We start from the raw sequence: 14586 nt of genomic DNA, 5'->3' as shown, positions 1-14586 counted from the left end.
GTGCCAGCCTGTCGCCAGCCTGGCGTTAGGGTTCCCCTATAAAAGTGAACCCAAAGCTCCTCTCTTCGAAGCTTCTTCTTGTGATTTTGGCGACGACAATTTCTCTCTTCCTAGCGGCGTTTTCCTCTGCTTCTTTTTCCAGAGCTCAAAGATTTGAGTGAAAAGGGGAGATTTTGAGGGGAAAATTTAAAGAAGAGGGAATTTATTGAAAGGGGTTTAAAAAAAGGAGTTATTACTGTAGCTACAGTAATAAACTTGTATTTTGAGAGATCTCAAGTTTGAGATCTGCTCTTGTATTGTAATTTCTTGTTGATTAATAAGAAATTAATTGTGTGGCTCCCGAGGACGTAGACAAGTTTGCCGAACCTCGTAAATCTTGGTGTACTTTTCTCTATACTGTGTTTCTTACTGTTTTAAGGGTTTAGTATAGCCCCGGTATTCCCAAACAACTGGTATCAGAGCCTGAAACGATCTAGATGAAGTCAGATTCAAGTGGGAGTCATGGCCGCAGATGAAAATGTGAGATTAGAGAAGTTTGATGGATCAGATTTCGGATTTTGAAAAATACAGATAGAGGATTATCTGTATGAGAAAAATCTGTATCAACCTCTTTCAGGGAAGAAACCGGTGGGTATGAAGGAAGAAGATTAGAATCTTCTAGACAGAAAGGCCCTCAGGGTTATTCATTTGACGTTAACCCGTAATGTTGCTTTTAACATTACAAAGAAAAAGATCACGGCGGGTCTTATGACAGCACTCAAATATGTATGTGAAGCCATCAACCTCAAATAAAATTTATTTGATAAGACGGTTATTCAATCTGCAAATGACGGAAGGTGCATCGATAGCACATCATCTCAATGAACTCAATACAGTCACGACCCAATTGAGTTCAGTTGATATTGAGTTTGATGAAGAAGTACGAGCGTTGATCATTTTGTCTTCCCTACCAGAAAGCTGAAATGCTATAATCACAGTTGTGAGTAGCTCGTCGGGAAGTAACAAGTTGAAGTTCGACGACGTTCGTGATCTGGTTCTCAGTGAGGAGATCCGACGGAGAGAGTCGGGTGAAGCTATAATCTTTTCAGTATTACATACAGAGTCAAGAGTTAGAAATTCAACCAGAGGAAATGGATCAGAGGACAGGAGGTCTAAATCCAGGAATCCCAATAGCTCAAAGGTTATCGAGTGTTAAAAGTGTGGGAAAACCGAGCACTACAAGAATCAGTGCAAGAGTGCACAGAAGGAGTGGGAGGCAAAGGCAGATGCAAATGTTACTTTCACCTCAGGAGGAGATGATGCATTGATATGCACTTTAGAGAGCAATGAGTAGTCTTGGGTGTTGGACTCTGGAGCATCATTCCATGCTACTTCTCAGAAAGAATTCTTCGAGAAGTATGTTCTCGAAAATCTTGGATATGTATATCTTGGTGATGATCAACCGTGTGCTATTTTGGACAAATGTGTAGTAAAAATTAAGTTGAACGGGTCAGTATGGGAGCTGAAGGATGTCAGGCATATTCCCGACCTGAGAAAGAACTTAATATTCGTAGGTCAGTTGGCTGGCGAAGGATATACTACAACCTTTCATGAAGATGATTGGAATATCTAAAAGGGGAGAATGACGATTGCCCGAGACAAGAAGGCTAGTACCTTATAGATGACAGTAGGTGCATGTTGTTTGATCTCAGCTGCAGCAGGTAATGAGACTTCAAAGCTGTAGCACAAGAGACTCGGTCATATGAGTGAGAAGGGGATGAAGATCATACACACAAAGGAAAAACTCTCAGGATTGCGGTCAGTAGAGATGGACATGCGTGAAGAATGCGTACTTGGAAAGCAGAAGAGAGCCAGTTTTCAAACAAGTGACAGAACCCCAGGAAAGAGAACCTAGAGCTCGTTCACTCAGATATTTGGGGACCAACCACCACCGCGTCCATTGGTGGGAAACATTATTTCGTGACTTTTATCGATGATCACTCTCGAAAAGTATGGGTCTACTTTCTGAAGCACAAGTCAGAAGTATTTGAGGTTTTCAGGAGATGGAAAAGCATGGTCGAGAATGAGACCGGTCTGAGAATAAAGAAACTCAGAACAGACAATGGTGGTGAGTATGAAGACATCAGATTCAAAAAGTTTTGCTATGAGCACAAGATCAGAATGGAAAGAACCGTGCTCGACATGCCTCAGCACAATGGTGTAGCTGAACGCATGAACATAACGTTGACAGAGAGAGCTAGAAGCATTCGCATACAGTCAGGCCTACCGAAGCAGTTCTGGACAGAAGCAGTCAACACATCAGCAAACTTGATCAACCGAGATCCATCAGTTTCATTGGAGCACAGAATACCAGAAGAGGTATGATGCAAAAAGGAGGTAAGCCTCTCACATCTTAAAGTTTTCGGTTGTGTAGCTTATGTGCATATTAGTGATCAAGGCAGGAATAAGCTTAATCCCAAGTCAAAGAAATGCACTTTCATCGGCTATGGTGAAGATGAGTTCGGCTACCGTATTTGGGACAATGAAAACAAGAAGGTGATCAGGAGTAGAGATGTGATATTCAACGAGAAGGTGATGTACAAGGACATGCATAAGACAAATGACTCAGAGAACGAGTCAATATTTGTAGATGTAGATGATGTTCCGAATAACCTCTCGGAAGAACCTAATGCAGAAAGTCCTCAGCCAGAAAAGCCTGTTGGACAGAACGATGCGCAGGAGCCCGACGCACCAGCTCCGATATTGAGAAGATCTTCTCGTCCTCCTGTGCCTAATAGCAGATACATGAATTGTATATTGCTAATAGATGGAGGGGAGCGTGAAAGCTTTGATGAAACTTGTCAGAGTGGAGATGCGAGCAAGTTGGAGCTTGCTGTGAAAGAAGAGATAAAATCTCTGATCTCCAACCAGATATGGGAACTAACTGAGTTGCCCATGTGGAAGAAGGCACATCACAACAAGTGGGTGTATCGAGTAAAAAAGGAACAGGATGATTTCAGAAGATACAAAACTTGATAAGTTGTCAAAGGATTTCAACAGAAGATCTAAGAAAGTAAGAATCAAGAAAATATGTTGACAAATGCAGTGACCTTTCAGAAACTGGAGTTGTGCGTAACTTCAGTTGATCTTCATGCATATGTGATGAATGCGGAGCCACACAAGAGAATGTGCTTGTTGCGATAGCCTACTGACGGCGGTTGGATCTCCCACTATCTCCAAGTGGGAGATTGTTAGTTTGGGTGTAGATCCAAACATTAGTACAGGCGAGGTCTTGACTAAGATCTTTAGGCGAGCTCGAGCGTTGAGTAGGCGAGCTCGACGAGGTTAGACGAGCTCGAGCGGGTGAGGAGCTCTGTCAGGCGAGCTCGAGGTCCAAGACGAGATGCAGGCGAGGTTTGGGCTTTGCGGGCGAGGTCGACGTAAAGCAGGCGAGGGCGAGATCTTGCTACAGGCGAGGTCGAGATCCGCTCGTGCTTCATGCGAAGTTGGGAGCGCAGGTGCTGGTGACAGCCTGTCGCCAGCCTGGCGTTAGGGTTCCCCGTATAGGGGAACCCAAAGCTCCTCTCTCCGAAGCTTCTTCTTGTGATTTTGGCGGCGGCGATTTCTTTCTTCCTAGCGGTGTTTTCCTTTGCTTCTTTTTCCAGCGTTCAAAGATTTGAGTGAAAAGGGGAGATTTTGAGGGGAGAATTTAAAGAAGAGGGAATTTATTGAAAGAGGATTTAAAAAGAGGAGTTGTTACTGTAGTTACAATAATAAACTTGTATTTTGAGAGATCTCAAGTTTGAGATCTGTTCTTGTATTGTAATTTCTTGTTGATTAATAAGAAATTAATTGTGTGGCTCCCGAGGATGTAGGCAAGTTTGTCGAAGCTCGTAAATCTTAATGTATTTTTCTCTATACTGCGTTTCTTGCTGTTTTAGGGGTTTAGTGTAGCCTCGGTATTCCCCAACAGATATGTTTATTTAGGCCCAGGCAGGACTCGTGTAACATATGAGCCTAGAATCCTATAGGCTATAACACGCCCTGGTTCGTTAGGTATCAAGTTATCAACTGGTCCATTGATGCCAAAATTTGACACTGTATAACGTTGGCCTATTCTTGTTTGTTTCAAGCTGTCCCTTGAAATATGTCCCCAAATTTGAATTGCTTGATGAAATTTTATTATCAGGTATATTTGCTGAAAGGAACACTACCTTACATTGTTCTTTGAAGTACACACACATACATGTTTGTACTTACAGCTTTACATACAAAGAAATACACATCTAGACGTTTTTTTTCCTTCCCTTTTTTCACATCACTGAAAAATAGAGTTAAAAGGACATCAGTGTTTAAAAAGAGTAGTATGTTTTTTATGTTAATGTACTATCATTTTGAAAGGCTCTCTAATTGACTACTTTTTTTTATCTAAAGTCTGCTTAAATTTAGATTATGAGTTTGATAAATTTTCTTTTAGCATACTGAAATTCTAATTTATATTTTAGTAAAAAAGTTGACATAAGAAAATTGATTGACTACCTAGGTTTCTTTTGATTTAGATTGTACATTTCAATAGGACTTAAAACTCTAGCTTAATTATATTATCTGATATTATTTGTTTGAAACAATATAATAGCTGTATTTGTAAGTATACTTTTCTTCAGTGATTGGCTTGATTGAGAGAAAAGATGAGCACTAAACACTTTTTATGACAATTAGATATTTTGATATGTATTGAATAGAGAATTGAACAGAGTGGATGTAGCAGTTCTCAATGTTTCAACATCGTGATTATATGTCATAAATCTAAAAGGAACTCCAAACATATTAAATGATTAAAAGATCATAATTCCTATTAAAAATAGAGGGTAAGGCTGAACTACTCACTTCTAAGAGTTGTCATAGTTGTGTATATGTATTCATGTTTTATGATGTTTGCCTGTGTTTTCGAGTATATAGAGCATAAAAAATGCTGAACGGTTCTTATGAAAAAGCTTGATAATCTGTTAGATTCTTGGTTATCAATGCTAATATCTTCGTAATAGTTCTGACCACTAGTGTCATACCCACGCGATACTGTGGTGTTTTTTTTCTAGTACATCATTCATCAAAATGTTAAAATAGATTATGAATGAATATTTGCTAAAGAATGGTGCATGCCACCAATTATTTTGTTGTGAATTTGTATCTCAATAAAAATTGTTTTTTTAGCCAGTACGCTAAAACTTTTAATATTATATAGGAAATTTGTTAACTTGAATACATTTATAAAATTTGAGAGTAACATTATCAACACATAGATTTGCTTTCATTGAATAAATTCCCCAACCAAAAATACCATGTTACAAAGTGGATAAATGGTATCATTTAGCTTGTTTATTTTAAAGAAATAAAAATATTTATTTCAGAACCAAAAAAAAAATTATTATGCACTCATATAAACTTTGAAGTCGTTATTCCCCTTTGCTTCCCCTATGCAATGCATGGGACTCATTAAAATAATATTATATCTATTATATTGCAATATTATATTTTTTTCAAATTATTTTTTTATTTTTCCTCTTAAGGTTTATATTATAAGTTATATATTATTGAATAATACTTACAAACCCATTATGATAACATTATAACATTTTTAGATCCTAGATTCTTAGATGCGATATGTATGATATTATTTCTATTAGGTAAGAGTATTTTGTTTTATATGGAAGAGGGAATGTCTTTATTAATATGAAATTAGCTATTTCCTAAAATTAAAGAATTTCTATATGTAGTAGTATATGGAAGAGATAATTTCTTTATTAATATGAAAATTAGCTATTTCCAAAAATTAAAAGAGCGAATGCAAAAGAAAGGGAGAAGAAAAATAGTTGTATAATGAGTAACTAGTGCCATTAAAACTGAAAACAGAGAAAATATAAAAAATAGGAACACATGGGGAAAAAACCCTTATAATAAAATTAAAGATAAGCATGTCATGGTTATAGACCAATTTCTGAAGTTTATAGCACCAAGAAAGAAAAAAATAAAAAATAAAATGGTTAATAGACAAAAGTCTGAAATCAAATTAATATTATCACATGACAACTTCTAATATTATCACATGTCAAATTAATATTATCACATGACAAAAGAGCACAAACCTGTAAGACATTTTCCCCATGATATACATGGTTAAACCTTCAACTTCCTTGAGCGGTAACACACCTTCATAGTAGCTTTTGCAAAATAAATCAATATGTCTCAAATAAAAACTATAACAATTTGATAAAAAAAGGTTTAAAGGATAGTATTACCAACTTTTTCATTACCACTGAAATTGAGTTACAGCTTCGACAAAAGAACCAGTATGATTTTGGGATAGATAATAGATTTTAAAATTGTAACATATAGTGTGTCATGAAATTAAACTTAATAAATAGATTAGATTAATGGAGATGCTAGGAGGTTACACTTTATGAGTGACCAGTTAAAAGGTCATGTAGTAATAAATGTTGATAGGGGAGTTTACTAGACTACTGTAATTATATTTATTAGTAATAATAAAAATTATATTTAAAAAAATAAAAGGCAAAATTCTAAGAAGTTTCCAAGTGGCAATCTAGGGCCTTAATTTAGTATATAGTATAGATGTGTAAATCTGAAGCAAAAATGACTAGAAATTATCATGGAAAAAAGTTCCAGACATCATTGTTAAGAGTGTGATCAACACAGATGATAAACATGAGGTCTTTTATGGATTTCTGATTTTGAAAGGACCTTATTCTTTTCTTGGATGGTCATCTCCTCCTAAAGCTGATTATGGTGGAATTCAGGTCAGAAGACATTCCCTTCTTGTAGGGTGTTGACAAGTTAATCAGATAACGACTTGATACTCAAGCAAGCATATTGGGCTTTGATGTTTGTTTAAACACTTGGAAGTTCACAATTTCTCAACCAAATTGTAGCTCGATATCAGCTAAAATAACAGTTTTTGTAATGGAATTCATATCTCACTGAGACCTACAAGTGTCATCTGTTCAAAGGTAGTGTGTTGTTGCAATAGTTTTAGTTTTATGCTTTTAAGCACTATAGCTGATGCGTCGATGGACTTTTGAATCTCCTTTTAGGTGTTCATTTCCAGCTCAATGCCTCCAGTGAACTATAGTTTCATCTCAACTTCCCTAACAGACTGTCAAACACTGCCATTCACATAAAAATTCTTGTTTTCTATTTTGTAATTTGTTAACTTGAGTTGATCTTACAGCTGTATAAATAGAAGTATTATCTATCTAGTTCACTACTCTGCATTAGTATTGTGGTTTTTGCTTATGCCCATTCAGTTCTGATTGACCAACTGGAGTCATTGTAGAGGACTTGAATTACTAAATCACCACTAGGTGAGGATTAGTATCTTATGCCAGCGTGTCTCATGGTTCATGCGTGTGGTTTACTTATATGTTGTTTGTGATAAAGTATTGCAGTCTTTCTATATCGATAAGTACCAATGATTCATATACCTTCAATCGAATTTATATGTTCATATATACTTTCAAAATTTTCACATCTATACTTGAAACTTAGTTCGATTTAAGCCTGTATATATTTTATTACTTTGTGGATTTCATTCAAGTGAAACCTATATGTGGCACAGAGGTCAAGCTTATATCATATATTTTATTACTTTGTGGATTTCATTCAAGTGAAACCTATATGTGGCACAGAGGTCAAGCTTATATCTCTATGAAGTAACCTAACCCAAAATGGTACAAGTGAAACCTATATGTGGCACAGAGGTCAAGCTTATATCTCTATGAAGTAACCTAACCCAAAATGGTACGTGTACAATTCACTTACCATTGGATGGTTTTTGCTTGTGACTACTTAGAAATTGAGCTCCGTGTCAGAGATCCTGGCAAGCAATATGAAATTATCTGTTAGTTGTGTACCTTTAATGTTAAGTGGCCTCCTATTTCAAAGACTCAAAGCAAACTCCAAGATTCGGCACATAGAAGGATGTCCTGTACAAATGTAAGAAGAATTCATACCCTATATTATTACCATGTGTCCAGAAAAGAAATGACAATGACAATTAGTGTTGTCCATTCATGGTATTTCTAAACTTGCAAATATAGGTCAGAGCCCTACAGACTATAACTACGCGCAAAGTGTACCTTAACTAGAACTTACAAAAGTAAACAATTTTATTATTCAGGTTAATGAAGCTGTTTACATAGACATATTCCGGCCTGCAAGAAAGTCCCAGAAGATTCTACTATGTGGATGGCGACGGGATATAGATGATATGATTGTGGTAAGCTGTCTTTTGAAGCCCCTAATACTCTTGTATCAATTCTGCAGGTCTGTGGAGGATATCTACCTAAAGATTTTATTGTTCCCAAGTCCCATGAAAGAATACTCCTCTGTGGTTGGCGCCGAGATATGGAAAATATTATCATGGTAACCTGATGAAGACTTAAGTGCATCATACTTTATATTACTGCTTTGGCCACAGATGCTTCGGAGACTGCCTGGGAACTTAGTCACTCCACACCAAGGAAAACTTACAGTTGCAATGGCAGACAAGAAGCATTTTTTTAAACCGTAGCAGCAAATCATTCTTAATAGGGATTGTTAGTCATGGAGTTGGAAGAACAATTGTTCTCCATGCCGTTATATTTAAATATTGATTATAATCTCAATTCAATCATTGCATCACTCTTGCTATGAATCCACTGGTCTCCTTGAATGGATGTTCATAAAGTACTATGTTAATTGTCATTATTAACTTCCAAGGAAACTTTTTTTTAAAGGTTGCATGGATTTCAGATATCTAGTCTGTTCAATTTTCTTGGTTCTTATTTAGTTAATTTAATTAACTTTAATGTTTATCTGCTAAATCGACAAATATTCTGAAATATAAGATTCCATTAGCAATTTTATCTCAAATTTCAGCTCTATGGATTGATATATTTATGTGACTAACAACATCAAAATTTAGTCCAAAAAATATTTTTTTAATCAATTAAACATTGTTCAAGTAGTGATCCCCGCAGCCATATGGAACGGGGTCTTCCACTTGTGTTAATTTTCTTTTAATTTCTTTCAATACCTATTTGATTCAAAACTAGGTCGCATATGCATGGCTGACTTATATCATATTGATCGTGCAAATTGACTAATATGGAATATCTTTAGAGAAAGTATTGTTCACTTTTATAATTTACAACTGGTATTCACTACAGTTCTCTACTTATTTGCATAACCTTGTGTTATGTTTCACATTTCCAGATTCAAATCGTTAGGTATGTTTCATCTAAAGCGTATACAATATGGCAGTCAATGAGTTGTTTGCTTGAAAAAATTAGTAACTTCTTGTTTTGAAATTCTTCTTTGAGTAGAATCTTCCAGCCATTATTTTCTACCTAGATGATTTTATTACTCTAAAGAAATACCTTGTTGGTGAATTTTTTCTTGCAAAATTGAAATCACCAAACATCAAAGTCACTCTAACCAACAAGACACATACACAAGCACAAATTTATGAAGTGAAAGTTGAGTAGGTCATGCCATTTGCTATCTTGAGGGGCAAATGGCTGGACTGAATTCATATATGCTATTAGCTTTTGCTTACTTTTTTGTGTATTGCTATATTTGTAATCATTTAATTTCTGAAGATGTAGAGAAACAATTCCTACAAATGCATAAGCTGTGTAAAGTGCAGTTTTGGGTCTTGATTTGAAGGTAAATTATGAAAATACCTCTTTTTTTAGGTGCTAGATGCCTTTTTGGCACCTGATTCAGAACTATGGATGTTCAACGATGTGCCTGAGAATGAGAGGGAAAGAAAGCTAGTTGATGGTGGTCTTGACTTCAGCAGATTAGAAAACATAACTCTTGTCAATCGTGAAGGAAATGCTGTCATCCGTCGGCACCTAGAGAGTTTACCTCTAGAATCATTTGATTCTGTAAGTTAACTGGAGGAATAGTTCTTTTATTTGGTAATCTAACTGATTATGAGTTTGCAACGCAATAGCAATAGATGCTACTATTGGGCATATTATCTAGACTTGCACATGAATTGGGAGGGGTGCATGGTTTGATCCTTGTATATTTCTTTTAAATTATGCGCAGATCTTGATTTTGGCTGATGAATCTGTTGAAGATTCTGCAATTCAAGCTGATTCAAGGTCCCTTGCAACACTGCTGCTAATCAGGGACATTCAGGCATGTTTCAGAAACAATTTTCTTGTCATATCTCTTACTGCTTTGTTTTATCATTAAATATCCATATGAACTGACGCTAAGATACTGGATTTGACTTTTCTGTTGCTGTTGCATGGACCGTTTATGTTCTTTGTATTTCTTTGTACCTTTGCTTATAACCTGACATTTTTTTCTGAGACCTGAGACCATGTGTAATAGCATAAAATTTTCGAGGTGAATTTCTTAGACTTTCTTACAGCTAAACTTTAGGCCATGTGTAATAGTATAAGCTTTTCGAAGTGAATTTTTTAGACCTTCTTACAGCTGAACTATGGAAAAATGTTGATAATCTTTTAACATTGGATTGCACCACTTCTTTTATTTGGATGTTTCACTTAGACACGTTTCTCTTTCATTGATGGAAATGACTAATGGTCTTACACTCTACTCTACATACCGGTAGCTTACCCTTGCCCTATAACTGGTAATGTAGATATGGTTACCCTGTCTTTACAGGTAAAGAGTCAAACTCTGTTTATCCTATTGGATCGGTATTAATATGTGCTTCCGACAGGCAATTGGACCTTAAGTGCACCAGTTCAATATGCATAAATTGTAATGTACTTATATTAATTTTCAGGTGTAGTATAAACTCATTTACTTACCCCAGCAGTTCTTTTAACAGGTCAAAAATCTATTCATCCTTACCCTTGCTTTTCGAACAGGCTGGTATCAAAATATGCCTTAGCCTAAAAGCTAGGGTAACCGAGTTAAACCTTACCTAAAAAGTTATAAGATAAACAAGTCTACTGTTATCCATTGCCAACCTCAGACTTTCTCTGAAGCGCATTTGCATATTATTTAGTTTTAGTGCGCAAATATGCCATATTAATGGCCCATGAAACTATTTCGTTTTTCCTTATTAGTAAACTAGTCAATAAAGGAGAAATTTTTTAAATGGACCATATCTGAAACTTAATTAGCAAAATCAATCGTATTTCAGCCACATCAGTAAGTCTAGCTGAAAATTGATCGATTTTGCAAAATGCAGATTTTAAAAAATACGGGACTAGTAGTCCTGTGTGATTAGTGTGGCTAGTTATTTTTTTAAAATACGGGACTAGTAGTCTTTCTATTGCTACCCCTTTCCCCCTTTCTTTCCATTCCCAACCTAACTATCCAACACCGTCTCAGATATCCTCCCTTCTCGTCTTTTATCCATCCTCAATCGCCTGAGTACACGCTTAAAATGCCAGACTTCCATACTCCGTCATCTTCGTTCGAGTACACTCCTTCATCGCCCGAGTATAGTTCCTCGACTCTGAATTCTGTACTCCATCTATGTTTGAGTACACTCCTTCATCGCCTGAGTACACTCCCTTGACGTGGGGTTTCTATATTCACTGTCTTTGTTCGGGTACGCTCTTGCATTGCCGAGTACATTCCTTCATTGCCTGACTATACTCTGTCATCTTTGTTCGAGTACACTTCTTCATCGCCTGAGTATAGTCCATCATCTTTGTTCAAGTACACTGCTGCATCGCTCAAGGACATGCCCTCGACACCAGAATTCTTTACCCCATCATCTTAAATTGAGCATATTCCTTCTGACGCCTGAGTACAAGGCCACGATGCCAGACTTCTATACTCCATCTGCACATCAATAACTTTCAATCGCGAACGATAGATACCAATTGTTGTCCACTTGTCAAGCAATCATCGATCAGAACCCACACACTTATGAGTTGGCTTCAAGAGTTAAGTTCCTTTGTGTGCTTGCCCAACTGCGGATTAGATAACGAAGGGGATGGGGGCGGCGGTGGAGTTATGGATGGGTGGAGGAGGAGGAGGAGGCGTAGGGGATGGCAGGCAAAGGAGGAGGAGGCGGAGGGGAAGGCGAGTCGAGGAGGAGGAGAAGAGGGCAATGGTGGTGGGCGATTAAGGAGAGGGAGGGGAGGGAGGCGACAATGGGCTGAGGAGAGAGTAATGAGGATGTATTATGTTCCTCCAAACTTTGTCTAGAAAGAGGACTAAAAAATTGCGATTAAGTTGTATTTAGTCAACACTAATTAAACGCAATGGTCCCGTATTTTTAAAACTTCATTTTGCCAGTTCGACCAATTTTCAGCTAGACGTGCTGATGTGGCTAAAATCTGGTCGATTTTTCTAATTAAAATTTTTTGTAATTGATTTTGCTAACTAAATTCGAGAAATGATCCATTTTAAAAATTTCTCCATTAATATCCAGTTTAGGTTCAGTAATTTCCGCAAGAAATTAGTGCCCTGGAAATATTCAAGGTACTTAATATTATGATAGAAATTTGAATATATTACAATTTTAATATTTTTTTTAGAAAAAAGCAGTTAAAGCCGTCAGATGTAACCCTTATACATGTCTACTTTTCTCACAAATGGCTTCTCGATTTTCCCGTGTTGTAGTACAAGTCATGTTTGTAGTTGTCCCAGTCTTTTACTCTATGATATATAAACATGGACATGGGGGAAGCATTGCAGGCTAAGCGTCTTCCTTATAAAGAAGCTTTGATCTCACATGTTGACCGAGGAAGCTTCTCACAAGGTTCTTGGATTGGAGAAATGCAACAAGCATCTGATAGATCCGTCATAATTAGCGAAATTCTGGATCCTAGGACGAAAAATTTATTATCTGTGTCCAAGATCAGTGATTATGTACTATCAAATGAACTAGTAAGCATGGCATTAGCAATGGTTGCAGAGGATCGGCAAATAAATGATGTTTTGGAAGAGCTCTTTGCAGAAGAGGTATGGAGATATTCTTTGATAAATTCAATTGATTTGATTTGTTGTTGCTTTTGTCTGTAGCAGATAACTTGTAAATAGTTTTGTAATAGCATTCTTTTTCCTAAAAGTAATAATGATTTATAAAATGAATGAAGTTGTTGCTGCTTCTGATTTGTAGCTATGTTTATGTGTGAAGTAGATTAGTTCTCGATAGTTTGGGGATCATATGATCTTTGTGAATCACATTTCTGTTTGAGTTACGTTGGCAAACTTACAGAAATTGGAAGATTTAACTTTGTCGTAAATAATAATCTAATCAAACCTTGGATTACTTAAGATCCAACACCTTCATCATCTACAGCCATTTCCCTAGCCGAACGAGGTGGTCTTTGAATCAGAACTCTATTTCTAGGTTTAACATCTCAGTATGAGTGTGGTCCAGATCCCATCTACACTTTTCTTAACTCTATTATTAGTTTTTTTTGGGGACCTCTTTTCTACAAAAAACATTGTAGCACAGCTGTAAATCTAGCTTTTCAAACGTCTGCTTCAGAATCCTAATATTCATGCATAGATCAAAATCTGATGTTGGTCAGCATCATTTAATCTCAATTTCATTTTTGGTAATGCAACAGGGCTAATTGTTACAAGCCACTCCAACTATTTATTTGTTTTTTTCAGAATTTTTCAGACTTAAACCACATCCGGGCTCAAGTTGATATGCACTTCCCTATCTGGTAGGTTTCAAGGCATTTGCTATGCCATTGTATGGATGGCCCCAAAAGTACAATGTTAAGTCAGTTTTGAGGCTTCCAGCCTTAAAATTTTATTCATTTATGACTGAGCATTAGTTACTTATACATCTGGGAATCTCTAATATTCCATATACCCACTAAGAATGTCTTCGTAATGTCATATGTTAGGATCAGTGTATAAAATCTTCCATAATGTTTTCAAGTAATTTGTAAGCTACTTCCTTCCGTATTATCTCAATTAATATCTTGTGATATCAGTTTTAAATTAAGCTAGCATGCAAACAACTCACCTGAAACATTCTACTATTTGAGCAGGGAAATGAGTTGCAGATAAGGCCAGCTGATCTTTACCTACGAGAAGAGGAAGAAATGAATTTCTATGAAATAATCCTACGTGCTAGACAAAGAAAAGAGATTGTTATTGGGTACCGCTTTGAGAATGAAGAACATGCCGTTATTAACCCACCAAACAAGGAGGTTCGAAGAAAGTGGTCAGCTAAGGATGTCTTTGTTGTCATTGCCGAGAAGGATTGAGCTCAATATTGTTAGCTTTCCTGTTGTATTTTGTTCTGATTGCAGATGCAATGGCATAATTCAATGGAGTAAACTTTGATCCAAGCTAAAGGAAATGAAGGCTTAAAGGATCTCGTAATATGCTTTGATTGCCTGTTGTTTGCCCATTTGACCAAAATTCTGTAAATATGACCCATGTAATATATCTTCATGTCCCCAATTTTGTTGAGAGGATCGGAGGAAACAGTGTTGTATTAGAATAATATGCCAAAAATAGTTAGGATAAATATGTATATTACACAATGTTAAATTCTTGAAGAGAAAGCATTGTAGTAGCCCTTCCTCTTCCTTTTGATCTGTTGCTTCCTAGCTGCATTTATTTCTTAAAATGTTG

The 14586-nt window shown here is 36.4% G+C and overlaps 1 protein-coding gene across 3 annotated transcripts in view; it reads left to right on the top strand.

Moving 5' to 3' along the window:
* LOC109837571 (probable ion channel CASTOR) overlaps positions 1–14540 on the top strand; it is a 25967-nt gene extending 11427 nt beyond the window's left edge. For 2 of the 3 annotated variants that reach the window (XM_020405874.1, XM_020405872.1), the window contains 5 exons: positions 8320–8418; positions 9732–9926; positions 10093–10185; positions 12679–12945; positions 13995–14540. In XM_020405874.1, the coding sequence (XP_020261463.1) occupies positions 8320–8418; positions 9732–9926; positions 10093–10185; positions 12679–12945; positions 13995–14213 (873 nt within the window). In that variant the 3' untranslated portion in view covers positions 14214–14540. Of the gene's footprint in view, positions 1–8173; positions 8273–8319; positions 8419–9731; positions 9927–10092; positions 10186–12678; positions 12946–13994 lie in introns of all 3 variants that reach the window. The other variant, XM_020405873.1, reaches the window with a different exon arrangement.

The sequence above is a fragment of the Asparagus officinalis genome, chromosome 4, assembly GCF_001876935.1.
Source record: "Asparagus officinalis chromosome 4, Aspof.V1, whole genome shotgun sequence".
In the NCBI taxonomy this organism is placed as follows: domain Eukaryota; kingdom Viridiplantae; phylum Streptophyta; class Magnoliopsida; order Asparagales; family Asparagaceae; genus Asparagus; species Asparagus officinalis.
Note: the sequence above shows the minus strand (reverse complement) of the source record. Positions and strands in the feature narration are given on the sequence as shown.